General features: G+C 57.8%; 1 protein-coding gene across 4 annotated transcripts; it reads right to left on the bottom strand.

Moving 5' to 3' along the window:
- Positions 1-1490: 1490 nt before the first annotated feature.
- TNKS1BP1 (tankyrase 1 binding protein 1) lies at positions 1491-25294 on the bottom strand. 4 transcript variants are annotated; one of them, XM_058663019.1, is made up of 12 exons: positions 25155-25294; positions 22225-22333; positions 20537-21170; positions 19185-19257; positions 13399-14730; positions 9426-11536; positions 4492-4828; positions 4126-4276; positions 3865-4001; positions 2717-2874; positions 2437-2509; positions 1491-1979 (listed from the first exon to the last, which is right to left on the bottom strand). In XM_058663019.1, exons 2-11 carry the CDS (start codon positions 22316-22318, stop codon positions 2449-2451), a joined length of 5088 nt encoding a protein of 1695 aa, XP_058519002.1. In that variant the 5' UTR covers positions 22319-22333; positions 25155-25294; the 3' UTR covers positions 1491-1979; positions 2437-2448. The 4 variants fall into 4 exon arrangements, with proteins under 4 accessions (XP_058519002.1, XP_058519005.1, XP_058519006.1 ...); XM_058663022.1 differs by having other exon boundaries at positions 22225-22336; positions 25155-25266; XM_058663023.1 differs by lacking the exon at positions 25155-25294 and adding an exon at positions 23917-24020.
- Between the last annotated feature and the right edge of the window lie 234 nt (positions 25295-25528).

The following is a 25528-nucleotide window of genomic DNA, read 5'->3' as shown; positions in this document are numbered from 1 at the left end:
CTCTCCTCCTCTGTGTATATCTGGCTGTAATAAAATGAATAAATCTTAAAGAAAGAAAGAAAGAAAGGAAGGAAGGAAGGAAGGAAGGAAGGAAGGAAGGAAGGAAGGAAGGAAGGAAGGAAGGAAGGAAGAAAGAAAGAAAGAAAGAAAGAAAGAAAGAAAGAAAGAAAGAAAGAAAGAAAGAAAGAAAGAAATTAAGAAAGAAAGAAAGAGAGAGAGACTTGAACCAGTACTCACATGGGATGTCAGAATCACAGATGACAGGTTAACTTGCTGTGTCCTAACACTAGCCCTCAACTTGCCCAGGTTTCAAATGATACCTGAGAGCGCATCAGAACCCAGGCTGAGACCCTCTGCAGGGGCGTGGCCACTATTGAGTCCCCTTCGAAGGCAATGCCCAGTGGAGCCATGGTGGGAGGCCACCCCAAAGACTTCGAATCAGCCACCAGTGTGCAAGCCCAGAAAACCACCTGTACATGGTCCAGCCCCAGAGCCATCCCAGAGGGAAGCCATCCACAGACAGCTGCCAAGGGCCAGGTCACTCCCAATGGGTCCATTCTGCAGGCTCTCTCTCCATGGGCCAGGAGGGCAGAGCCTCAAGTTGAAGATGATTCGTCTCCTCAAGGCCTTAGCACCAGTCCTGCTACTCTTTCCTTGCCTGTCTCTCTCTTTCTGAATGGGAAGGTCTGTCTTAAGCCTATCCCGCTGCTGTGTTTTGGAAGCTCATGTTTCAGGTTCCCAGCTGGAGAGCAGCTTGCCTGAGCCATGATTCATGCCTGGAGTCTCACCCACACGTGACTTAGGGGAGACGTTGCACAGATAGGTAGAGTGGCATGTTCTGAATGGTTGCGCCTGACAGACACGGAGATCCTAACCCCCAAGGTGACAAGGAATGACAAGGTCATGAGGGTGGAGCCCCTGACGAATGGGATCAGAGTCCTTGTAGGACTGCCTTGCCTCTCTCATCAAGTAAGGACACTGCAAGAGAAAACCTGTGAACATGGGACACTCAGCAGACACCACACCTGCCGGTACCTTCACTGTGGATCTCCCAGCTTCCAGAGTCATGACAAAGAGATTACTGGGCTCTCGAAGGACTTACTTTAAGATAGTGTGTCATAGCGGCCCGAGAGGCCCAAGATGGTCTCCCAAAGAATGGCTCCCTCCCCACCTTTACTGGACGCCGTGGAGAGCTTCAAGGCTGCTGGAGAAGGCTGAGCCACAACATATGGGAGCCTGGGATCCACTCCAGGCACAGGGTACCTCTACCCACAGCCCAGTCCACCCCGCCTGGCCCATGGATGGGGGTTGTCTCAACCAGCAATCAGTGTTCCCTCTACAGTGACACGGAGCACAATGAGTAAAAGAAGGGAAGTGACATACTCCATATCAGGGTATGTGTTCCAGGACTAGAACCAGCACTTGCCAACCAAGGTCTTGGTCAGGATAGGATATAGGCAGCCATAACCACATACACAAGCCTGGGCAGCACCAATTTCCAAAAAACTTTATTGTTTCAAGTGGCAAAATGTCATCGGTGTCTGCTGAGGCACCTGGCAGGGTGAGGGGGGACCTGGGGGTGGGGTTGAGGGGCAGCGTTCCACCCATTACAAAAAAATCAAAGACTTTTTTTTTTTTTTATAAAAAATGCTATAAATTGGTATCAAAAGAAAACCCAAGGGAGGCTGGAGGAAGAAGCGAGGGGCGCGGTGGGGAGAGGGAAGACAGCAGAAAAGGACCAAAACCTTCAACCACTAGTGACAGAATCCAGTGGGAAGGGGGAGGGCAGGGCAGGAGTGGGGCAGAGGGAAAGTTGGGCAGGTGATACAAAGTGCATAAATGTGCCTCCCCAGACGCTCTGCAGAGGTGGAGGGGGACAGAGGCTGTAGCCTGGGGCATGGTGGGGCTCCAGCCGTGTCCTCCTCGCCCAGGGACCCCACCGGAGTGGGCACTGCCTGAGACTGCCAGATGGGAAGGGCCTGTAGCAGGGAGGGAGAAGAAGAGGTGAGGGAGGGGAGAGTGGGGCAGCCCCCAGGTTCCTCTCCCAGGCACCCACTCTGGCTCCCTCCCTGAGTCCAGTCGTGAGCCAGGTCCCGGCTGACACCTTGAATCTCCTGAGTGCTCCAACTTGTACCAGCCCAGGAAAGCTGGCCAGCCCTGCTCAAGTGGGCCACAGGCAAGGGGAAATTTCCTTAAGCTCGGGGGCAGGCTGGGATGAGAGGCCTCCTCATTTCCCACCCCGTCCCACGCCCAGGGAGCCAAGGGCCTTACTAAGTGTTTAGAAGTTCGCATCCCCACATGTTCCTAGCGTCACCTGGGAAGGGGCTCGGAAAACTAAGGCCTCACAGGAATGCTGGAGTTTCAGGCATCCTCCAAGGCAGGCCCTGCTCACACCTGCACTCCTAGCCTGGCTACTAGCCCAGGATGGGCCCTGACCTTGGTGCCGCCTCAGACCTTCTTCTTCTTCAGCTTCAGGGCTTGCAGCCAGTTGGGCGAGGATCCTTCCGACCTACAGGGCAGGGGTGGAAGACACATTTCAAGGAAAGGGGAAATAAAAGGGGAGGTGTGGCAAGGACGGAACCACTCCCAACTACAAGAGGTGGACTGAGGCTTGGGCCCCTGCTATCCCTCTGATGGGTACATCTGGGACATTCTTTCTTGGGCTCAGTTCTCCTCATCAGTGAAGCAGGCGATGCCCAGAGCAGAAGTCACCTACCCTGAGGATTTCTCTGGCTTGGGAGGTAACGTGAGGGGCTTTCCCAGCCCCGGGACCTTGCAGGACTTGGAACGCTGTACCGCAGACTCCTTCTGGCTGGACTTGCCCTCCACCGGCTCCCCCTCCTCCGCTGAGCGGTTCCGGGACCGCAGCTTGGCCTGAGAGACAAGTTCAGACAGATGTAACAGAGGCGGAAGGACTCACCCAGCACCAGGACCACACTCTGGTTCCTCTGTGATCCATTTATCCCAATGCACAGGCAGCCACTTAAAGATGAGCTTTCCTGGAGACTAAGCTTTGCACACAGTCACAGGCAGCATACTGCTGGGGGCCAGCACTGTGGTGTAAAACATTAAAACACCACCTTTGGCAATGGCATCCCATATGGGAACGGGTTCGAGTCCCAGTTGCTCCACTTCTGATCCAGTTTCCTAACACACCTGGGAAAGCAGCAGAAACCAGTCCAAGTACTTGAACTCCTGCACCCATGCGTGAGACCTGGAAGAAGCTCCTGGCTTTGGCCTAACCCAGTCCTGGCTGTTGCAGCCATTGGAGCTGTGAACAAGTACATGGAAACTACCTCTGTCTCTCTCTGTAACTCCAAGTTTCAAATAAATTCAAAAAATAAATCTTTTCTTTTTTAAAAAGATACTGCTGAGTTACATTCAGACAAGCTACATACCCTCTGGCTGCCTCCCACCACCCCAGCCCCACAGCCATTAGCTGTGCCCACCTCAAGGTGAGAGCAGGAGTTTACCCGAGACCTTGCCAAAGTGCCCCCTCCCATCCACCTTCAGGAAATGATTCTTCCCTGACCGTAAACACCCAGACTTTATCAGTGCCCCCCGACCCAATAACCCAAAACTTCACTCAAGCTAATTATAAGTAAGGCTCATGTCCACCACCCCCCCGACCAAGATCCCCAAACCAGATCACCCTTTGATCTCCTTCCATCCCATCTGGCACATAACACAGGGTCCAGGAGGCCCAGAAGGGATCTCCCGAAACCCTCAGTGGACAGTGGAACTGACAGAGGTGTGGGGAAGGGGTCTTATGGGACGAGTACAAGGACAGACAGCAGAAAGGCTGGGTGCAAGGTGACTAGCTGCCCAGAGGCTGCACATGCAAGTTCACTGATCAGTTGGTACCTTCAGGGCTGACGGGCTCAGGCCAGGAAAGAGGTTGACTTTCAGCCCCTTGGTGCCCAAGGACATGCGTGTTCGGCGACTCTGAGGCTCCTCCACAACCTCCTCATCTGAGGACGGCACCCGAACAGCTCGCGGTTCTGCAGAGGCCCGGACAGAGGGGATCAGCGTGGAGAGCATCCCTTGGTGCCCACCCTGCACAAGCCTGGCTTGATGACCCCCCAACACAAACAGACACACCACCGAGGAAGGCACTGCTCCCACCTGTAGAGTCCTGGAAGAGGCGTGCGTCCGACTCTGCCGCCTCCGACAGGCCCAAGGTACCACCAGGCCGGATGGCTGGGGCCCGGTGGCCACGCTTGCGCCCCAGGTTGGCACGGCTCCGAAACATAGCACTGTCAAGGACCTCTGTATCCTGTTGGGGACGATGGTTGCTGTCCCACCCACAGGAGCCCCGCAACAGCAGCTGGTGGAGCTTCCTTTACCCAGACCCTCCCCCCAACCCAACCCTCACAATAGTCACTTTCTCCCTTCAGGGTTGAGGCTGCTTAGGCAAAGCTGTGGCTCCAACTGCCATGCCCCTGCTCCAGCTGCAGCCCACCCTCAGCCCTGGGCCCACCTTCCACTGACCTCAATGAAGGAGAAGTCCTGACTGGGGGTGCTGGGCGGAGGTCTTTGGGGAGGGCGCCAAGGGCTCAGGCTTGGCCCCTGCTCGCCCTGCCCAGCCCCTGATGGGCTCCAGGTACCATCCATTTCTTCTGCCCGGCTGGCTTCACCATCTGGCTGGGGTCTGCAGGATGGCAGAGGCTCCCCTTGGTCAACACCTGCTGTGGCTTCTTCATCCTCTGAGAGACTCCCGAGGCCCGGAATAACTGGTTCCCTAGGGGAACTGCTGGATGCCAGCAGGCCCTCCTCCGGCAGGTCCTGGGAGCCAGATGGTGGGGAGCGGGCCAGAAACCCACTGGGGCTACAAGGGGATGCAACAGAGAGCAAGGTCACGAGGAAGGTCCATCTCCTCCTGCTCCCACCTCTCCCTCCCTCCCTCCTTCTCAGGCTCTGTCCTGATTCCTTCGGCAATGTCAAGGTCGGGGCCTTGAGTGGCATAACACACAGGGAAAGGAGAGCTGGGCTGGCCTGGTGGAAGGAGGGAGCGTTCAAGTCTCCCATCCACCACTTGCTAGAGATGTCGCCTGCCTTATCTGAAATGTTTAGGGCCAGAAGTGTTGTAGATTTTTTCAAATTTTAGAATAGCCCAGATTTAGATACACAGGAAATACCATGGGGACAGGACCCAAGCCTAAACATGAAATTTAAGAGGGTGCCATGTACATCTCATATGTTTAGCCTGGACGTGATGTTAAGCAATGTGTTTAGTGCACCTGCATTCTGACAGTCACCCACCATACAGGGTCAGGTAGGGAATTTTTCATTTTCAGTACCAGCTATGCATTCAGTAAGTCCCAGATGTTGGAGCACTTTGGATTTCCAGATTAGGGATGCGCCACCTGTACCTGTTAGCACCTTAGGTTTCTCTAACTATACAGTCACACTGGGCTGGCATTGTCGTGTGGCAAGTAAAGCCGCCACCTGCGGTACCGCCACCCCACATGGGTGCCAGTTTGATTTCTGGCTGCTCCACTTCCCATTCGCTTCCCTGCTAATGAGCCGGGAAAAGCAGAAGATGGCCCAGATGTCTGGGCTGCTGCCACCCCCAAGGGAGCTGGAGGAAGCTCCTGTCTCTGGGTTGTCATAGTCATCTGGGAGTGGAGCAGAGGGGTGAACCAGCAGAGGGAAGATCTCAGCCTCACTCTCTCTCTCCCTCTTCCCCTTTAACTCTCTTAAATAAATAAACCTTTGGGGGAAAAGGTGAGAGTACCAAGTACAGAGCCAAGCATTCCGAATGTGCTTCAGATAAGACGGGCTGCCTCTGCAGCAGTTGCTGCTGTGCCTGCTATAAAAGCACGCCCTCCCAGGAGCACCTGCTGCTGCCTCAGCCTTGAGATGGGCCAGGTGCTGGCCTGCCTGCCCAACCTCCCATCACCTTTTTTGTTTTCTTTCAAGATTTTTATCGATTTGAAAAACAGAGTTAGAGAGAGATAAGGAGGAAAAGGAGAGAGAGAGAAAGTGAGTTTCTACGTGCTGGTTTATTCTCCTATTGGCCACAACAGTCAGGGCTAAGCCAAGCCCGGAGCCTGGAGCCAGGTGTCTCATTTGCATCTCCCGCATAGGAGCAGGGGCCCAAGCAATTGGGCATCTTCCACTGCTTTCCCAGGTGCATCAGCTGTGGGCTGGAATTGAACCAGGGCATATATGGGATGCGGGTGTCACAGACAGCGGTTTTATCCACTTCATCACAATGCCAGCCTAGCTCCTCCAGTCATCCTCAGCTCCTGTACCCCAATGCCATCACCCTTTGCTCCCCAGTCTCTCAAAGCCACCATGGATGACAGTACAACCCCAGCCCTTCCTGATCGCAATTCAAGTGAAATTTCAAGTCCCTGCCTGCCCCGCCCCCCCAGCCACCACGGGCCTAGTCAGCCTCAGAACATGATCTGCCTGTGCCGGTACCTGCTTCTGTCACTCTGTCACCACTGACCGTCTGGGAACACATCAAGGACAAAGCCGGGGCCCTCTGCTCCTTTTTGCCTGTATTCCCCCAGCACCTGGCCTTGTGTCTGGCCAGGAGCAGGACCAAGCAAATGTTTGCAGAAGGAAAGAGACACTGGGTCACCTTGGACCTAGATGCAGCTCAAGCATCTTATGCCTGCTGCTCCCGCCAAGCAAGACACAGCCATGCCCCCAGAGGTACTTCCTCAATGTGGAAGCTGCCTCTCCCCAAACCTCACACATGCCACACACCACCACACAGAACCACACCCAACACACTCAACACCACGCACACTAGTGTGGGAAGGATAACAGGGCAGTGCCCAGCAGCCAGGACGCCCAATTCCTGGCGGGATTGGCAGGGGGAGGAGAATGAGGCAGGTGAGTCAGTCTAGAACAGGAAGAGGGGGTAGGGAACATGTCAGTCTGTCCTTCCCCAAGCTGCTGACAGATGGAAATTAAAGCGATCTGGGAAGGGGGAGGAGGAGCGAGAAGGGGAGGGAAGGAGGCAGCAGCATAGCAGGGCAGTGGCAGACCAGCAACCCTGGCTGGGGGCCAAGGCCAGCTCAGCCCGACAGGCAGCTTAAAGTCAAGGAGGCTTGGGAAGGCAGGTAAGAGCGAGGACACGGGGCCCAGAGCCTCTCCCTGGGGTGGGGCGCAGAGGAGGCTGTGGGCAGGCCCTGCGGCTAAGAGGATATGAAATGGCCCAGGATGGGTGGGAAGATCCACTCCCAGGTCCAAACTTGCCTCTGACCCACGTGGGTAGAGGTCAGGGGTGGGAGTCTGGTAGGTTCCTAGAGGGGTGACAGTGAGAGGGGCAGGAGAAATGAGGGTGGAAACCAAGAGAGCATTAGAAAATGCAGTGTGACTCTGCAAAGCTGGGGTCCAGGCCAGGGGCAGGAGATGACCAGGCAAACAGGGGCCAGTGAGTACCCTAGCTCCAGGGAGGACCCAGGAGCACAAGCCTGACCAGGACGAGGCAGCCCCAGACCCAGAGGTCTCCCAGCGCTTGTTCCATCCCCATCCCCTCACCTCCACAAGGTCTCACAGCTGCAGCGGGCAGGGCTGCAAGGCAACGGCTATCATTAGAGACACCTTTGTGTATTACGGGGACAATCACAAGAATGTCCCCAGGGGCCTGCTTTATGGACACCTCACACCCAAACTTGCACAATAAATGCAAAAGCAGAGATCTAATGCTTTCCCAGGGGTTATCACACACACCAGGCCGGCCTACCACAATGCAAGTACTAACGCTAGACCAACTCTGGTACTAGCGGCAAAGTACTTCCAATTTAAAGGTTGGGAACTGAAGGCCCTCAGGGAAGGGACTTGACCTAGGTAACAGAGGTGGCGAAAGGATCAGGCAAACCTGGCAGGCAGGTGCAAAGCCAGGCCCCGAAGAGCCAGTCTCAAAGCCTTCTAAGGAGAATCTCCAAAACTCCACACTCGGAACACCAGCTCCATGCTATCTATCGCAAGTGTGGCAAAGACTGCAGCCCTCATCCCAAGCGCTCAACGTCTGTGCCAACAGAGTACGTGCCCTAGACCTGGCGCAGCCAGAGCAAGTGCTGTTTTCCAAACATTCATGGACTGGGATGCTTTAGAACACATCTCAGAAAAGGCAGCCTGCGGACACATGAGGCAAACAAGCCCCTCCAAACCAACTGCCTTCTTCTCTCCGCTTTGGAGCGGGCAAGGAAGTGAGGCTCACCTACATGGCATCACAGCTCAGTCCAGGGCACAGCTCCTGTCAACACTGGTCACAGGCACATGGCTGGGAGGACCTGAGCGCTTTAGGATCTGGTGGAGACAGGAGCTCACACGGCCTGACCCTCAGACTGGCACTAGCAATGGTGAAGTGGGAACCTTGGGCATCCCAAGAGTAACATTCAGAAAGATGCTCAGCAGGTCTGGCAGCTCCTCTGGGATGCCAGGACCCCCGACACCTGGTCCTGTGCATCCCTCCCTTCCCTGAAGGCCTCATCCCAGCCTCCCTCCTTCCTGGTCTGATCTCCCAGAAAGCCCCCTTCTCCAGCAACCCCCAGGCACATGGCCAGTCCCATGCTCCCCCCCCTTTTCTTCCACCCTAAATGGTATCTCCCAATCCTGCAGCCCCATCAAGGAAGCACTCCAGCCCCTGCTCTCCAATCCCCTACCCAGGAGTGCCCTCACTGCCCAAGCCCAGTGAGAAGCTCCATGCCTGGAAATGTTAACGTTCCCTATCCACCAAACAGAGCAAAGCCAGATCCCAACGGGTGGGAATGTTAAATGAAATCGATGCAGCCCCGTGCAGAGCCATCCGGTCACATTTTAGGCCATTCATGAACCAGGCCTATCCTGGAAACTACCAGTCTGTTCTCTAGCAAAGTTCTCTTTCAGTACTTGGCTTACAGAGGTCAAGGTCACGGGGCCGGGAGCCAGGCCCCCACACCCTTCAGGTGCTCTGTGCAGCTCTATGACACCAGTAAGCAAGAAGCTCCAAGTTCCTAACCTACCAGCATCAAAGAATGCCACCATTCACTCTGCTCTGGGCCCAGGCCAGGAACACATGGATTCCTCCTTCCCATGTTCCTGACAAACACCCACACCGCCCGCCCGGGAGCCCCTTTGGTCTCAGGGACAGGAGGCCTGGGAAACAGCCCAAGAGTGCCCACAGGTGGCACCTACCAGAAACCGAGCCAAGATGCAACAGGTACTGTTCCCCTCGCATGAAGCAAAAGCACCAAGGCAGCCCGAAGCACGGGTTGTGAAAGAGTAAACATTTTACCCTCTCCTGTCTGGCATCCAATGTCAAAAAACTGAACTGAATATTGACAGTCCAAAGTGTCTCCATCTCGTAAACAAAGTCCTTGGGAAACACTGCTTCTCTGCCCCCGTGAAGAGGGCCTGCTTTTTTGCAGACAGCCTGACACCTCCTCCTACCCCATTCCCACCTCACCACAGGGCTCCCTTACCTGGCTCCAGAGCTGGAGGCATCTCCCGTTTCCATCCTGGGATCTTCTGGGTGGGTCTCCAGGGAAGGTGAGGTGCTGTCTTCCCGCTGGCTCTCAGACCCACTTGTCTCACCGACCCCCAGCTCCCGGATCTCCAAGGCCTCGCCGGCCTCACTGGTTTCATGGCCAGGGGACAGGCCACCACTGCTCCCAAGGCCCAGTTCCAGGCCTGGGCCCACCTCTCCCACCCCACGTTCCCTGGCTTCACTCAGGGCCCCAGAGAGCTGCACGTTCTGGAGCCCCAAGTCCTGGGCCCAGTCCATCTGCCCCACTGCGCAGCCCCGAGAGCCCCCGGCTTCCAGCTCGCAGGGCACCTGCAGATTCCTCAGGCCCAGCTCGTTGCTCCAGTCCATCTGGCCCACGCCGCGCTCCCTGGGCTCTGCAGGGCTGCCTCCTGCCCCTGGGGCCATGTTTCTCAGCCCCAGGTCAGGCGTCCAGTCAGCCTGTCCCACTCCGCTCTCCCGGGATTTCAAGAACTCTCCGGCCTCCATACCTGGCCAGTCAGTTTGCCCTACGCCACTCTCTCTGGCTTGGCTGTGGCCTCCCAGCTCCCCTACCCCAGCCACATCTCTGCTCCTCATCCCCACATCAGAGGTCCAGTCCTTCTCCCCAGCTCTAAGGCCTCTGGGCTTTTCATGTTCTCCAGTCTCCAAACCGCCAACCAGGCCCACGTCTCTCAAGTGCAGGTTGTCTGACCAGCCCATCTGTTCCACAGCATCCTCTTGGGCCTCACTCAAGTCCCCAGAACCCACACAGCTGGACACTTCCAGATTCCTGAGACCCAGCTGGTCAGTCCAGTCCACGGGCCCGGCTGTGGTCTTCCCAGGAGACACAGGGTGACCCTCTTCCACTTGGCTGGCAGGGCTCTGGCCAGCACCACTCGCTCTGTCATTGCCAATGATACCAAACTGATCACCTCTCCCGGCGGCCTCAGCGCAGAAGTCCCTGTCCCAGTTTCGCTGCCCGGGGCTAAACCCTGCCTCCATCTGGGGGGCCTCACCGGCCCAGCCTCGTTTGCACACCTCGCTGCTGGCAGTCAGGTCGGCTTCACCAGGGCTCTGGCCACCTGCCTGCAGTCTCCCTTGCAGCCTTCCAATCTCCTGGCTGCTGTCGCTGCCTTGCCAGCCGCTCTGGTCTCCCTGTGCCAGTGTCCCCGCATCATGCCGCTGAGGGGTGTTGGAGCTGAACAGACCTCCCGACTTGCTCTCTTCTGGCCGGCCTGTATCCCTGCCAGCCTCAGCACCTGGCAGCTTCTTCTCAAACTCTTCATCCTGCTGCTGGGCTTCTTCGGGACTGAATCCCGAGCTCAGGGTTCTCAATGCAAAGCCTCTGTCCTGGGCACTCGGGGCCCTGGAGCCGCTCCCACTGCTGTAGTCGCTCAGCCAAGCACTCGTCCCAAACTCCCCGTCGTGCGCAGCTGCCCGGCTGCTGTAGGTGCCAGGCAAGGAATCCCTCTTCTGGAATTCACGATCCTGCTCCTCGACATCCTGCCTGCTGTAGCTGCCCAGGGGGTCCTTCCTCCCTACTTCCTGCTTGCCTGCCTCCTGTCTGCCACAAGGGCCCAAAGAATCCCTCTTCCCAAACTCCCAGTCCTGAAGGTTCGCATCGTGACTGCTGTAGGCACCCAGCCCATCTCTCTTCTCAAATTCCTGGTCCTGGAGCTCGGAGTCATTGCTGGAGTAGGTGCCCTGGGAATCGCTCTTTCTGAACTCCCAGTGCGGAACGCCCTCCTCGGGACTCTGTGTCGTGCTCAGCAGGGCTGGCTTCCCAAAGCCCCCTGGGGCAGACACCTCACTCCCATCTCGGCCGCCACCGACCTCCATCTCCTCCGGACTGATGCCAACACACCTGCTGGCCCACTCCCTGGCATGCCCTTCCCCTGCTCCTTGCCCATACTTGCTGCTCCAATTCTTTTCTCCAAGGCCTGGGTTTCCTCTGGGGCTTGCACTCCCCAAGCTGTATTCCTGGGCAGTATCTTGGGACCAGCTGGAGCTACTGAAGTCTGTGGCACGTGTGTCGGCTGTAATCCCAAACTCACTCTGCAGATCTTTCTGGGCCCAGCCAAGGAGTCCCTGGAAAATCAAAGTGGGCGGAGGGAGAGACAAGAAGAATCAATGCTGGAGTCCGTTGGGGTGGGAGTCCATCTACTACAGCTGCCCAGTGCCTGAGAGCCCCTCTCTGGCAACAGAAAGCCTGAGTTTGGCTCCAGCTGTGTGACCTTGAGCAAATGAATTCACCTCTCTGAGCCTCAGAGTTTCCTCCCTAGGCAGGCACGATTCCTACTGCATGGAGCTGCTTAACCAAGCAAGATCAGTGAAACCAAGCACTCAGCGTAGTGGCCTGGCACAGAATGGGCACTCAATCGATGGTCCCATGGTCATGTTTACAGCCCTTGGGCAACACCTGGCTAAGGGCCAGAAGAAAGTCTGCCTGGAGGCGGGGTCTCCATGTGGAGGGGAGCAGGGAGAGGCAGCCCGCTTTCAGCCGGGAGGGGTCAAGCCTCAAAGCCCCTCCACAAGCTTCTCTCCAAGGTAAGGTCCCACAAGACAAGGTCTCTACGCCAGGCAGCAGGCAAGGACCCAGGCCCTTCCCGCCAGCGAGTGCCCTCTGCCCAGTCCTCTCCCCGGAAGACCTCTGAGCTTTCATCTTGCCTGCGGAAGAGAGGAGAGGCAACACCCTGGCAAGGCAAGGGGCTCCCCTTCCCACCCCCACCTCTCCCTGACTCACCCCGGAGAGCTTGCGGGCAGGGGGCTCAGGGACACGCAGCCGGCCAGCTTCATCTCGCAGAGCTGCGTTGGCCAGCAGGCGCTCCAGCACGGACATAGCCTCCCCCGTGTCCCCAGCCCCAGACATGGTCCCTGCCCCCCAGATGGCCTGAGGCTGCTGGGTGCGGCAGGCAGGGAGGCACCAGGATGGGGTTAGGCTGCTCCCCCAGCTTCCTAGCCCAGACCTGTCTGACGGCTCTGGCTTCTGGCTCTCTCGCCTGCCCCAGCCCCACTCTCTCCGCTCAGCTCCACTCCGGTTCCCTCCAGGAGCAGCTGCGGCTCTGGCAGCCCCGCCCAGAAGCCCAGAAGCCGGTTGAGTCACCCACATCCCGGGACAGACACACCCACTGCAAGAGTCAGTCTGGTCTTAACCCCTTCCTGCTCCTCTCCTTCCCACCTTCCCCATCACCACAGCCCCCCCCCAAGACTTCTCCTTCTCTCCCCCCAGCCTAGGGCAGGCTTGAAAAGTAGATTTCAAAAGAATACAGGGGCTCCTAGCCCTTAAATTCAGAAGCAGCCCAGTAGGAGAAAGGGCACCGGGTTGGGAACTGCTGTGCTGGCCCAGGCCCAGTGACAGGCTTAACTTGCTGGCTAATCGTACATAAGGCCCTGCCTCCTCTGGGCTTCGGCTACCAGTCTACAGAGCAAGCCTTGAGCTCAATCAGCACTAAAGTTGGTAAAAACCAACAGCGCACACCTGTAATGAGCCCCACGCCACCCTTAGTACTTTACCCATCATTCACTCTGCTACATTTCACCTGCTATTTCCATTTCTCAGAACATGACAACTGAGGCAGAGGGCAGACAATCAACCTATTCCAGGTATTGGGCAAAGAAACAGCAGAGCCAGGAGACAAACCCAGGCAGTGTGGTCTCAGAGCCCACGCTCAGAACGGCTACACTGTTTGGCCTTACACATCCTTGGTAACGATGGCATGAACACTTGGCCACATTTTGTACCAAGTGCCCTTCCCATCTCTGACCTACAACATAAATCCAAGAGGCAAACGCTGCTAACTGTGAAAGGAATCAGAAGCAAGGAGGTTGAGGGACACTCCAAGACCACAGGTGTTGCGACTCAAACTTGCACTAAAACGTGGTCTTGTACAACTCTGCCACCTTCGCCAACTCTATGCCCAGGCCCCACCTCCTCGTGTCCCCATCCTCACCTCGGAGCTGGTACTTGACGGGGCGTCCTTCGGCTCAGCTCCAGCTCCCCGCCTCGCACTGCCAGCACTGGGTGGTGGTGATGCCAGGAGGTCATCCAGCCAGCGAGAGCTGCCTTCAGGCCCTGTGGGCTCTGGGGACGCTCGACAGGGATCAAGCACCTCTGTCCTGGGCTGGGTGGTCTCGGCCCGGGCGAGGGTCACCGTCTCCTCCTTGGCAGGTATCGCCTGCCCAGGGTCAGGGCCATCAGCAAAGAGGACGCAGGGCTGATGAGGGGGTGTTGGCTGCTGCTGCCCTAGAACTGGCTCCAGCACGGGCAGGGCTGCCTCCCTGGTGGCCAGCGGGAGGGGACACTCCTGTCCGGCCACAGGCTCTCGTTCCTGGTATCGCTCCTCTGCCTGGAGCAAGGGTGGTTCAGGGGAGTCCCTGCTTGGAGGTTGGGGTTCTGGGGAAGCAAACGGGTATTGAGGCTGACTCTCCCCATTGCCCTTCAGAGGCAGGGAAATGCCTGGGTCATTCCCCTGAACCCAGGAAGCAGGCCTTCCTGCAGCCCCAGGAGCTGACCCGGCCCCATGACCCTGCTGGATCACTCCTTCCTCCCTGCTGGCCCAGGTGCCAGCCTCTGCGGCCTCAGCGGCCTCACTGGCTTCGGTGATGGGAGAAGGGGGTGGGGAGTCCAGCCGCCACACCCCCAGACCCGAGGGTCGCGTGGGGAATGTCCATTCGAAGGACTGCGACAAACTCCAGTTGGACTCTGTCCCACTCTCAAAAGGACGATCCAGACATGACTGGCTGCCCTGGCCTTGCGGCAGTGCAGCCAGTGAGCCCCCCAGCTTCTCCTGGTCCTGGCCGCCGGGTGGCTGGAGCACCCCTTCAGAGAATCGACGCTGGGCAAGGCTAACGGGGCGGGGTTCAGGGTCACTCTTGGCCACTGCCTCCTCCCCACGTGGGAACATCGGAGTGGGATCCAGAGACCCACGCCCCTCCTCGGTGGGGTGCTGGGGGGATCCGGGTAGGGGTGCCTCAGGGCCCCCAAGAGGAGGGCTGCTGGGTGCTGGGGCCTCTGGGGCAGGCTCAACAGGGTGTCCTGGGCTAGGGCTGTGACAGGGGCTCTCATTAGGGACGGCTGCCTGTGGGGAGGCTGGAGTTGCAGGGATGCTGGGGGGAGAGTGGGGAGCTGCTGCAGGGCTCCAGCCTTCTGGTAGCTGAGTGTGGCAGGGGGAGTGAGGTTGAGCAGCCTCTGGGGCAGAGGCCGGGGAAGAGAGGCCCAGGCTAGCAGGGACTCCAGACTGTGTGGCAGGGCCTGGACTTGAGAGGTCCCAGGGCTTGGAGACCTGCAAAAGAAAAGTCAAGCACTGTTACTCCTCTCTCAGCTGGGTGAGGGAGGCCTCTCCATCCCCAGAAGGGCCCAGACTGGCTGCTCCTTCAGGCTCTCACTCCCAAGAGGGGAGGAGGAAACCAGAGCTCAGGGCGGAGGAAGAGGTTCTGGAGATGACCCCAGGAAGGAAGGGCTTCTCAAACATCCTGGGGTCACGGAGCTGTCCCTTGGGCCTTGTCCACTCAGCCTCACTCACACCATTTCAGCTGGCTAGAGCCACCGCCTGTCTAAAGCACACCTAAGGAGCCCCCAGCCAGGCATGAGTCATGGATCCGGGGTCTAACCATCTGGGCAATCACTGAATAAGAGGACCCTACGGCCAGCACAGCTCCAGGGAAGCGCCAGGGTTGGCAATTTGCCCCACTGCCCTGTGGATTTCCAGGTCCCAAGACTTCTGAGAGAGGCAGAAAGGCTATGGAACTCCGGCAAAGTGAGCTGGGGGTGTGACCATGACCTCCAGGGGCAGCACCCCCTCTGCCCTATGTGTGCAACGGGGCTAGGACAGGCAAGGACTGCATGAGATTCACGCCGCCCTGGGGTGGGTAGAGAGAACTGAAGGGCTGCTGTGGGACAGCAGGAAGATAATGGCTGGAGCAGAAGGTGGAAGAGGGGATGCCAAGCCCTCCACCCCCCCGGCCCCGCCCGGGCAGGCTGTGTGAGTCCCCAGACAACAAAATGAGTCTGACTGGCTCCATCTGACCTTTGGCCTCCCCAGAGGTCAAACTCCTCTGGCCTCAGCCTCAGCAGCACATTTTTTTTTCCATCAGCACCTCCCAGGTCTGGACAGAGGCGAGGGTCCCTTCAGGTCCCACCAGCTTCCCTCTTCTTGAAAATATTCCAGTTTCAGAGGTTAGCCCTTCCCTGCTATGGTGCCCCCAAGCCACCTTCCTCTAGCACAACTTTCATAATTCACTGCAATTTCCACAGCCAGAGTCAATCCTCCCAACACCTCGGCTCCCTGTGCTAGAACCCCTTTTCTTCAGTCCCCAGTAACTCCAGGACCCACCTGCAAGGCCCCAGACCCCTCCCCTACTTGTGCCCACCATCCCTCCACAATGCCACCCTCCTATTGTCTCATCCATCTCCATCCCTCTCTGCCCAGCTCACTCTTGTCTGCGGTTGTTTCAAAGGTGTATTTATTCATTTGAAATAATAGGAGGAGACAGAAAAAAAAAAAAAGGAGAAATCTTCCCTCTTTGGTTGATTCCCCAAATCAACAGCCTAAAGCCAGGTCTGGGCCAGCCTGAAGCCAGGACCCAGAAACTCCATCAGGGTCTCCCACGTAGGTAAGTATCTGGGCCCTGGTGCACTGCCTCCCAAGGCACATTAGTGGGAAGTTGGATCAGAAGTACAAACTAGTCCCAAACTAGCCCCACACGCCAACCAGGAACTCAGACGTGGGATGCAAACATTCCCGCCTGTGACATTACACTGGCCCCAAAACTCGTCCTTCTTATTCCAATCCCCTCGTTCCTCAACTCTTCTCAGAAGCGCAGTCTGCCGACCCTACTTGCATCTCATCTTTCCCATTCCTCTCCTCGTTTCTCTTTCTACCTCTTTGAACACGGCCCTCGGCTCCCTCGCTCCCTTCCCCACACTGCTCAGCTCTCCACCAAGCCCAGCCCCACCCGAGCAACAGAATGAGGCTGAAACACGCAGCCATGACCTCACTTGATATTCACCACTGACTCAAACCCGGCCCAGAGCTGCCTCCCAAAATCCTAAAATGTACTTCCCACTTCCATCTGCTCCCCGACTCTCCCAGGCAACACGTCCACATCTCCCCTCCAGCTCCAACACTTCCTCACCCTCTCTCCTCCGACGGCCTTGGATGTGCTTCTCCAAGAGCACTCCCTGCCACGTGCAGGTGAGCCCAAAGTCCTGCCCCCTCCCATCACCAGGCACCGTCCTTGCTCGTGGCTAGGGCCAGCTCCTCATCTCTCCTCTCTCTTCTGCTTCACTGGCTTTTCCCTCTCTACTGGATCCTTTCCATCAGCACACCAACTGCTCTCATTTCTTCTGCCTTCAGAAAACAGCATCAAGACAATCACTCTTGACCCCAGATCTCTCTAGAGCCACCACTCTCTGCCTTGCAAGCATCGTCTACAAGCACAACCTGCAGTTCCTCTGTCCCATTTTCTTTTGAACCCAGTCCAAACAAGCCTCTTCCTTCACCTTGCCTCCTGCCTTCCTACTCTTGTCAAGGTCACCCAGAATCTCCCTGAAGCCAAATCCAGCTCTCAGTGCTCACCCTGGATGACCTGAGAGCAGCATCCCACGCCAGTGACACCCTACAGCAAACAGACCCGCAACCTCCTTTGGTGCTGGGGGCAGTCAATCCTGGCAGAGCCAGCCTCGCCTCCCATCTCGGTTCTGGCTCTTGCCCAGACTCTCTGGCTATGCCTCGGACCTCTTGCCTCCAGCCCTCCACCACCATCTCAACACGAACAGGTCCTCATTTTTCTCCCTGACTTTATCTGAATGCTGGATTTGACTATCCAACTGGTAGTGCACACCCCAGGAGGCAGTAGGTGATGGCTCCAGTAACCAGGTCCCTGCCACTCATGTGGGAGACTTGGCTGGAGTTCCTAGCTTCAGCCTGGACCAATCCCAACATGGTGGGCATTTGGAAAGCAAGCCAGCAAGCAGAGAGCTCTATATATGATTAGTTAATTAGTTAAAAATAAATAGCTAAAAAAAAATATCTCAAGGTAGGCATTGTAGTGCAGCGTGTGAAGTCATAGCTTGCAATGCCTACAACCCATATTACAGTGCCCATCTAAGTGACTGGCTGTTCCACTTCCAATCCAGCTTCCTGCTAATGCATCCTGGAAGGCAGCACATAATATCTCCAGTGCTTGGGCCCCTGCCACCCACGTGGGAGACCTGGATGGAGTCCTTGGCTCCTGACTTTGGCCTGGCCCAGTCCTAGCTGTTGCAGCCATGTGGGAAGTACACAGGTGGAAGCTTTCTCTCTCTCCCCTTATTTCTGTCATCCTGCCTTCCAAGCAGATGAAAATAAACATTTTTTTTTAAGCATCTGAAACTCAACAAAGCCAGAGCAAACTCTTCCTGTCTTCGCAATGCTGTCTCCCCCTCAGAAGTCACCGTCTCCGTAAACGACCATCTCATCCTCCCAGTTGCTCAGCCCAAAGCCCTGGAATCTTCTTTGGGCTCTGTATGCTCTCTCCGCTGGTACCAACTGACCTGAAAGTCTGGCCCAGCTCATCTTTGAGCTGGTCCAGAATCCACCACGTCTCAGCGTCCCTATCCCAGGCGGTCTCCAGGATCTTAAGCCTCCACCACCTGCCACCCAGATTATCCCAGGAATCTTCTCACTGATCCTTGTGGCTGGTCTTTCCTCCTCATCACCAGCTCTCCGCCCAGCGGGCAAAGCGACTCCTTACACCCAGGTTAGCAGCAAGACGCTCCTGGAATCCACAGCCCTCAGTGGTTTCTTCTCCTTCAGGCCAAACCCACGCAGGGCTCCACGCAATCCCAAACCCTCACCTCTGCATCCTCCTCCGCCTCTCTCATGGCCATCCAGGCCTCTTGGGCTTCTGGAAGGCACCCAGACCATTGCACATACTGCGCCTTCTGCCAAGAATGCTGTTCCCCGCACACCATCTATGCAAAGTGGGGGCATGAGAGGCTCCTGCCACCTGGGCCCAGTCCTCTCACCCCCTTGAAGCTTTTCCACTGTCCTAGACCCCTACAGACCGGCTGGGCTTACAGGGACTTGCCCTCTGTGTACGCCTTCTACTCTGCTCTTTCTCCACCACCTGGCTCATTGTGGGTACCCAGTAAATATTTGCTGGATGCACAACTAAATGGACTGCGCGCGCAGGAGCGCTGAGTAAGAAGGGCCACGGTTTACAGTGTCTACTCAGGCAAGCAGGTGCTAAAGGCGAGAGATGCTGAGTTAAAGAAAGAACCCCCAAGACAAGGTCTCTTTCCTCTTCAGGACCCAGAGAAGGCAACGCAGGCAGGGAGGGCACTGGCAGCAGACACTTCAGTCCCCGCCTTGGCCTGAGTGTAGCACTCAACCTGGCAAGCCCTGGCACTGTCGTCCCTCACATGGAACTCACAGGTCCACCAGCCAGGGTTACTGTGAGGAGTAAGTGGGCCAGCACTCCTGGGACATACCCAGCACACAGTAGGTGCATCAACAGCGGCCCCATGCTGGGCACTGTGTGATCACAGCTTGACCACAGGTAGTTCCCTTGGCAACCCACAGCACCAGCCTGAGAGCCCAGGAACCTGCTTCCAGGAGCCAGGCCCTGGGCAAGTCCTCCCTCCATGCGCCTTGGTGTCCCTACATGAACTATGAGAAGGTGGACCCACGCTGCTCCACTGACCCCTGCCACCTTAAAACACCATGGTCCTAACCCATCACTGTAGGGAACTCACGTTAGCAGGTGGCTCAGAGCTGGCCGGTTTAGCCAGGTCCCCATTAATGGCCACAGTGTCGCAAGGGGAGCTCCTGTGAGGGAGAAAGAAAATCGGAAAGCATAAATGTGGAAGGCTGTCACACAGTAGGGGTGACAACCTCCCTATAGACCTCTGACAGTCTCCAGTGGGGTTCACACCCCTGGACATTTACCCCAGACAACCACTGCACGGGTAAAGAGACTGTGGCTTCCACTCGGCAAGTGCCCAGGAGACTACAGACACCCCATCCATACGTAACGGGTTAAGCCTCCCAGTTCCTTCTGTATGCCCAGAAGATAAAACGTCCTTCCTCTACCCCAGCAGGGTTAAAGTTCTCCTCCAGCCTGGGAGGGAGACTGCAGCTGGTCCCGACTGCCCTGCCAACATTTCTTGGGCGATGGAGGCGGGGAGGGAAGGGGAAGAAGGGTGGCTTTCCAAGGCTGAAGCTGTCCCTCTGAAACTTGTGCAGGCAGGAAGGGGTGGAGGGTGAGCAGCCAAACCCAGCCTGCCGGGCTCACAGCACACCAAGGGTTAACCACAGGGTCCTGTGGGTCTCCAGGTGCCTTCAGGTGAAACAAAGGCAAGGCTAGAGGGCAGGGCCAGGCAGGGCCAGGCAGGGGCCTTCAGCTTCCTCCCAGCCAGAGCCCAGCAGCCCAGGCCTTCAGAGCAGCCAGGCCTGCAGCTGGCTCGCCCTGCCCTGAGGCCCTGGCGCAGGGGATGGTTCCCGAGATCCTGCAGCCTCCTCTCCTCCTCCACCCCTGGCCAGCCCGCCCTTGGCTCCAATGCAGACTCTAGGGAAATGGATCATATGCAAATGTCTCCAATGGACTGTGATCTCTGTGCAGACACCAGCTGGCCCAGCATCGTGGTGTGCTCCTGTCTTCTCTCTCCCATCAGAGCCCCTCCTCCAAGGGCTGTGCCCCCACGGAGCCTCACACACACACACACACACACACACACACACACACACACAATGTTCCCCAAGACACTCTAATCTTCAAACTTCATAATCAGACAGATCTCCCCTCCGGACCGTGTGCAGTCATTTTTGAGTCTCAGTTTTCTCATCTGTAAAATGGATCTAATATTGCCATCACAAGGAGGCAAGGTTTGCTACCCAGGTCTCAATACACAGAAAGTAAGGAACCTCTGTGTTTCAACTCTGCAACAATTCTGTAAAAGGACAGTGCTTTGGGATTAGACTAAGTCTGCACTCACAACTAAAAATGAAGGTCATGGCCACACACAGGGCCACCCACTTGGTGCTTAGGCCCTGGGGACCACCAAGGGACAACACAATATACTCCCCCACTGCCACCCCAATCCCTCACCTCTCCTCCGAGGTCCTGGCGTGCTCTTCCAGGCATTCTGTTGGAGACTTAGCTGGCCTCTCCTGCGGCCATTCCCTGGCCGGGGCCCTGCCATCTTCTTCCCTGGGACTGTTGGCCGCACCATAGGTCCTGAGGCCGTACCGTGAGCTCCCATCGTGGTTAAAGGTGAGGCGGGAGCCCCAGAGACGGTCAGGGCTGGCGGGCACCTCCTTCCGGGGCTGCTCCATCTTGGCCAAGATCTCTTCCACCGTGGTGGCCGCAAAGCGCTCAGACGCTGGACGGAAGGGAGCTGGAGCCTTGCGCACGCCCCCCGGGGCGGCACAGCGAGCCGGGGGCGTCAGCGGGGGCAGGCCCTCTTTCCCAGCCTCTTCTTTCCCAGGCTCTTGGGCAGATTCTCCTCCGGCAGAGGCCTCGGTCGCAGGCTTCGAGGTGAAGGGCAGGGGACGCTTGCTGCCCCCATAGGGTTGGGGTCCTGCCAGCATGTTCATCTTCCGAGCGGAAGGCAGCTCGGCCAGGGGCCCCCGGGGGGGACGAGGCCCAACAGGCACCAGGAGGCTGGGTTTGGCGGGTAGGGCTGGCTTGGCAGGCAGAGCCCTGGGTTTAGGTTTCACAGGGGGTTTGGCCCGAGGGTCACCTACAACAGCAAAGGGGAGGGGGTGGAGGTTGTCAGAAGAACCAGGAAGCTAAACTTCTTAGGTTTCTTATTCTGCCCTCATCACCCACCCTCCAAGTTCAGAACATGCATGCTCTTATAGGCACAGTCAAATGCCATCTCGTCCAGGAAGGCACCCTTGATTTTCCACATACACTCCAGCAGCAGATTCTCTTCCCTGCAAACCCCCTAAGCATTCTGTCAGCTCTCCCCTTCTAAAGCAAAACTATATAAGGGTCTGCTGGCACCACATTTCCCCATACAGTATTTTTGCACAAGTTCTAATCAGACACATGAACGAATGAGTGAGTGAGTGAGAACCAATAAATGATGGCTCCCTTTCCAGGTCATCAGCCCACCATCTTCCCAATGGAGTCCTTTCCCACCTCACAGCTACCCTGTCACCCCCGGCAGACTTTTCACCCCAGCTGTATTTCCCCACCGGGCCTCCCAGCTGCCCCCTCCCCCACCTATGCCCAGGCCACCTCCCCACTGTCATCCGGTGTGTGACCAGGGAATGCAAACTTACTATTGACCTAAGCCAAACAAAAGTAAAGCTGCTAGAGGGGGATAAAAAAAATCAAAAGTGAGACCAGAAATGTCCCTTCTATATAAGGCATTCCAACGCCCTATAAACGACATCGGCACCACGGCTTTCTCACACAATCCTCTCACCCCCCTCATCTGGCTAAAGCAGCGGAAAAGTCTAGAGCCACAGAGCCAAGCAGGAAGCCTAGGTATAAACCCTGCTAGGTACGCTCCAGGTCAGTGCCTGGACTTCAGGGTTCCGCCGTCCTACTCCCACCTGCAAAACACACTACTTGAGTCCCATTTTGCCTGGGGTCCTGTCTGCCCTAAGACCTGCTGGAGAGCTACAATTTCCACGGGCCGGAGGGTCTTTCCAGCCCCATCCTGCACTTGCTAGTATTCGTGCGTTCCCTCACACCTACCTGAACACACTTCATTTCAACCAACCCCCAGAACGCCCTTCCCGCCCTCCTCCCAGCCATCAGCTCCACCCTGCACCCTTGGGTACCTGGCTCGGGGCCCGTGGGCACCAGCTCCTCCTCCATCTCCCGGGGCGGTGGGGAAGCCACGGTTAAGCTTTCCCTGAGAGTAGACACTTCCATGACATGTGGCAGATCCTGCTTGAAAATTGGGAAGCGGAGTGTAGTGAGCGGCACTTGGCTCAAGACTCAAAAAGAGAGACACACACACGGGGCAGGGAAGGAAGAGGCGTGGGCAGCAGGCACGTTCAGCCCCAGGGGCGGGAGTGGGGGGGTCTCCTAGTTCCAGCAGAGGCAGAGTGTGGGACAGGAAGAGAACTTCAGGAGGTGCGGACAGCAAAGGCCAGGGAGGTCCCCAGCAGGCGTGGCCCCAACTCTTCCCACACCCTCTCCAACACTGGTCTCCTAACCCCATCCTGGAGCTACAGGGAGTCGCCGCCTCTGACCAGTTCCCCAGGACACCCCACTTACAGCTCCCAGGGCACCCCCGTCGGGCAGGGAGCCCCGTGGACTGGATCTCCGGCAAGCAGAGCAGGAGGTCGCCAGAGTCTGAAGTCTCTCCGTGAATCACCTCACCGGGAGACGGGAAAAACCCGCTCCTCCCCAACCTGGGGCTCCGCCCCACTGCCTGCCTCTCTCCCTCCCTCCAGCAGCTGGGAGTGGTTCCCTCTCCAGCCTCTCTCCCCATTCTCCTTCCTTCCACATCCCTGTCCCCGGCTCCCCCCTCCTCCCTCCCCTCTCTCCCTCGGAGTTGTCTCATCCAAACACGGAAAAATAAGGAATAAAAAGTAAACATCTGGAATACATTTTTTTTCTTCAATTTCTCAATCGCTTTGGCTTCAGCTTGGAATTTGATGAGGTAAAGCCAGGGCCTAGTCCTGTTGCCATAGCAATGGCCTCCCACTGGATTTCCAGGGCCTCGCCAAGAGGAAGGAGGAGCCGGCCCTGGCCTGGGCTGGGAGTGAGCGGGACAGGGCCTGGGAACATCCGGGAGGTGGAGCAACTTGGGGAAAAACTCCCTGGGGTTCCCCCTTCCAGGTCAGTGGGGTGGGACAGCCATCGCCTGTGAGAAAGGGGCCACGCGGGCATCCCTCACTGGCCTGAAGGGGTTTTAAGGGGAAGGGAGCATAAGAAATGAAACCAAGTGAAAAACACACAAGTGTCCCCCCAAAAAACCTCTACATCTGACACCACAGGATTCTGTCCCAGGAGAGTCTGTCCCACTTCCTAGCTGTATAGCTTCTCCAGGCCTCAATTTCCTGGTCTGAAAAGTGGGGTTGCTGAGACTCTAAGGAGGCTTCAGTGAAATAATGTATGGAAACAGCTTAACGCTATGCCCAGCATGCAAGTGTCCAATAAATGTTGGCCACCCCGTGACTCCATTCAGTGCCACCAATGAGCTGCCATCCCTGGCAGCCACCTCTACCGCTTCGCCCAACCCCAGGCTGCCAGCATTCCCAGACCATTCCTTCACTGCTCCAAGGCCCGGGGCCTGTCACCTGCTCTGTAAACACTCCAACACCCCAGTTCCCACCCAGGCTCCTGAGGCACTCCCACCACCCATCCAACCACAACACGCCCTTCCCCCCCCACCAGGCTCTCCAGCCTAATCCTTTCAAAGGAGAGGCAGGGGGGGCGGGGGTCCTATCCTGGCCCCATACAGGATGGGTGAGGCCAACCCAACCCTCTCCACAGCCTCAAATCCCAAATTGGTGCCTAACCTTTGTAACGCCAGGCCCTCCTCCTGAGCCTCTGCCCCCTCTGCCCCAGCTGGTTTCAAAGATGGACGAGGCCACAAAGACAGCGGAGAGACTTCACGCGTTGGTCAGGCAACCAGCACGGAGGCCTGCCCAACCGTGGGCGAGCCACTGTGCAAAGCCCAGTGTGCCTGCGTGCACAGGGAGGAGGGAGCACATGAGAGAAAAAAATAAATTCAAACACAAGACTGTTTCCTTGTCCTTGAACGGTATTAAAAGGGACATGGTGTGGGTGGGTAAGAAATGCCGACCAACTGGCCCAGAACTAAAGAAACCCTATCACCTGAGGGTGGGCTCTTGACCCCCTCCCCAGTGAGGGGGTGGCCACAACAAGCCGCTGACCAGAAGCCGCAACCCCAGCGGCGGCTCTGACCAGTCCCCCCCACCCGCAAGGAGTCCTCCCGAGGCAGGCGACCCCTGGGACAAGAGCTGCCAGAAGGCTGGAAAGGAGCGGCGCGGTCTCGGCACAGACGGGATCGTCCGTGTGGACCCCACAAGGTCCAGGCGGAGCCACAGAGGTCGGCAGGGACAGCGTGCAAACTGCAGGAAGGGGGAGGGCCAGCGAGAAGGCAGAACAGCCCCGGGCAAGCAGCAGTCTGGAGGGCCCCTGTGGGGAGCTCTGGACACAGAGCGGACGGCGGGCAGCAGGCGAGGAGGAGGAGGAGGGGGCGACGGCCGCAGCAGCCGAGGACCCGCGCGCGGGATGAGAAGCAGCCGGCGAGCAGACGGCGGCCCGGCTACGTGGAGGCGGACTGGGGTGTCTGGGGGCGTGCCGAGGGAGCCGGGGGACAGGGAGGCGGGGGTCTCTCCAGCAGCTCTGCCCGCCCCCAGCCCCGCCCCAAGACCTCGCCCCCTCCCCCCTTTTTCTTCTGGCTCCTCCAACACGAGCTCCGGACCGGAGCCCCTCACGCCCGCGTGCACACACGCGGCAGCAGCCCCGTCTCCCCGCGTCCCCAACGCCCCCAGCCCTTGCAAACTTTCCTGCTCACGATACCCCAACACCCCCCCAACACACACACGCGCGCGCACACACACACACACACACACACACACACCACCTCCACCTCCACCACAGCCGCCGCCGCCGCCACAACCCCAGGTCCTGGTAGCAAAGCGCCCACTCCTCCCCTGCCCCTTCCCCGCCCCATCGCGGACCCCGCCTCCTCCGGGGCCCTCCCGCCCGCCGGGTCCCTCGCACTCACGCGCTCCCCCAGGATCCGGCTCTGCTCGGCCGGCGCCCCGACGCCAGTGCCCGCCAGCCCCTCCGCCGCCGCCGCCGCCGTCACCGCGGGACCGAGTCAGCGCCAGCCTCGGCGGGGCCCCGCCCCCGGGCCCGCCCCCGCCACGCCCCCAGGCCGCCTCGTGCATATTCATGAGCCGGTGGAGCCCGCGAGTGGGACGCCCGGGCCTAGTCCGTCCCGCCGTATGCAAACAGATGCTGCCCAGTACTCAATTATTCATGATCTTGCAAATGAGGGGCCCGCCCCAGGGTGCAGATTGGGGCGAAACTGACGCAATTCAGCGGCTTGGAGCGTTCGGGTAAAATGGCCACCGAGACGACGGCCCAGAGAGGAGG

Source organism: Ochotona princeps, chromosome 4 (genome assembly GCF_030435755.1).
Source record: "Ochotona princeps isolate mOchPri1 chromosome 4, mOchPri1.hap1, whole genome shotgun sequence".
Classification (NCBI taxonomy): domain Eukaryota; kingdom Metazoa; phylum Chordata; class Mammalia; order Lagomorpha; family Ochotonidae; genus Ochotona; species Ochotona princeps.
The sequence above is the reverse complement of the archived record's forward strand: the minus strand, read 5'-3'. Positions and strand labels throughout refer to the sequence as shown.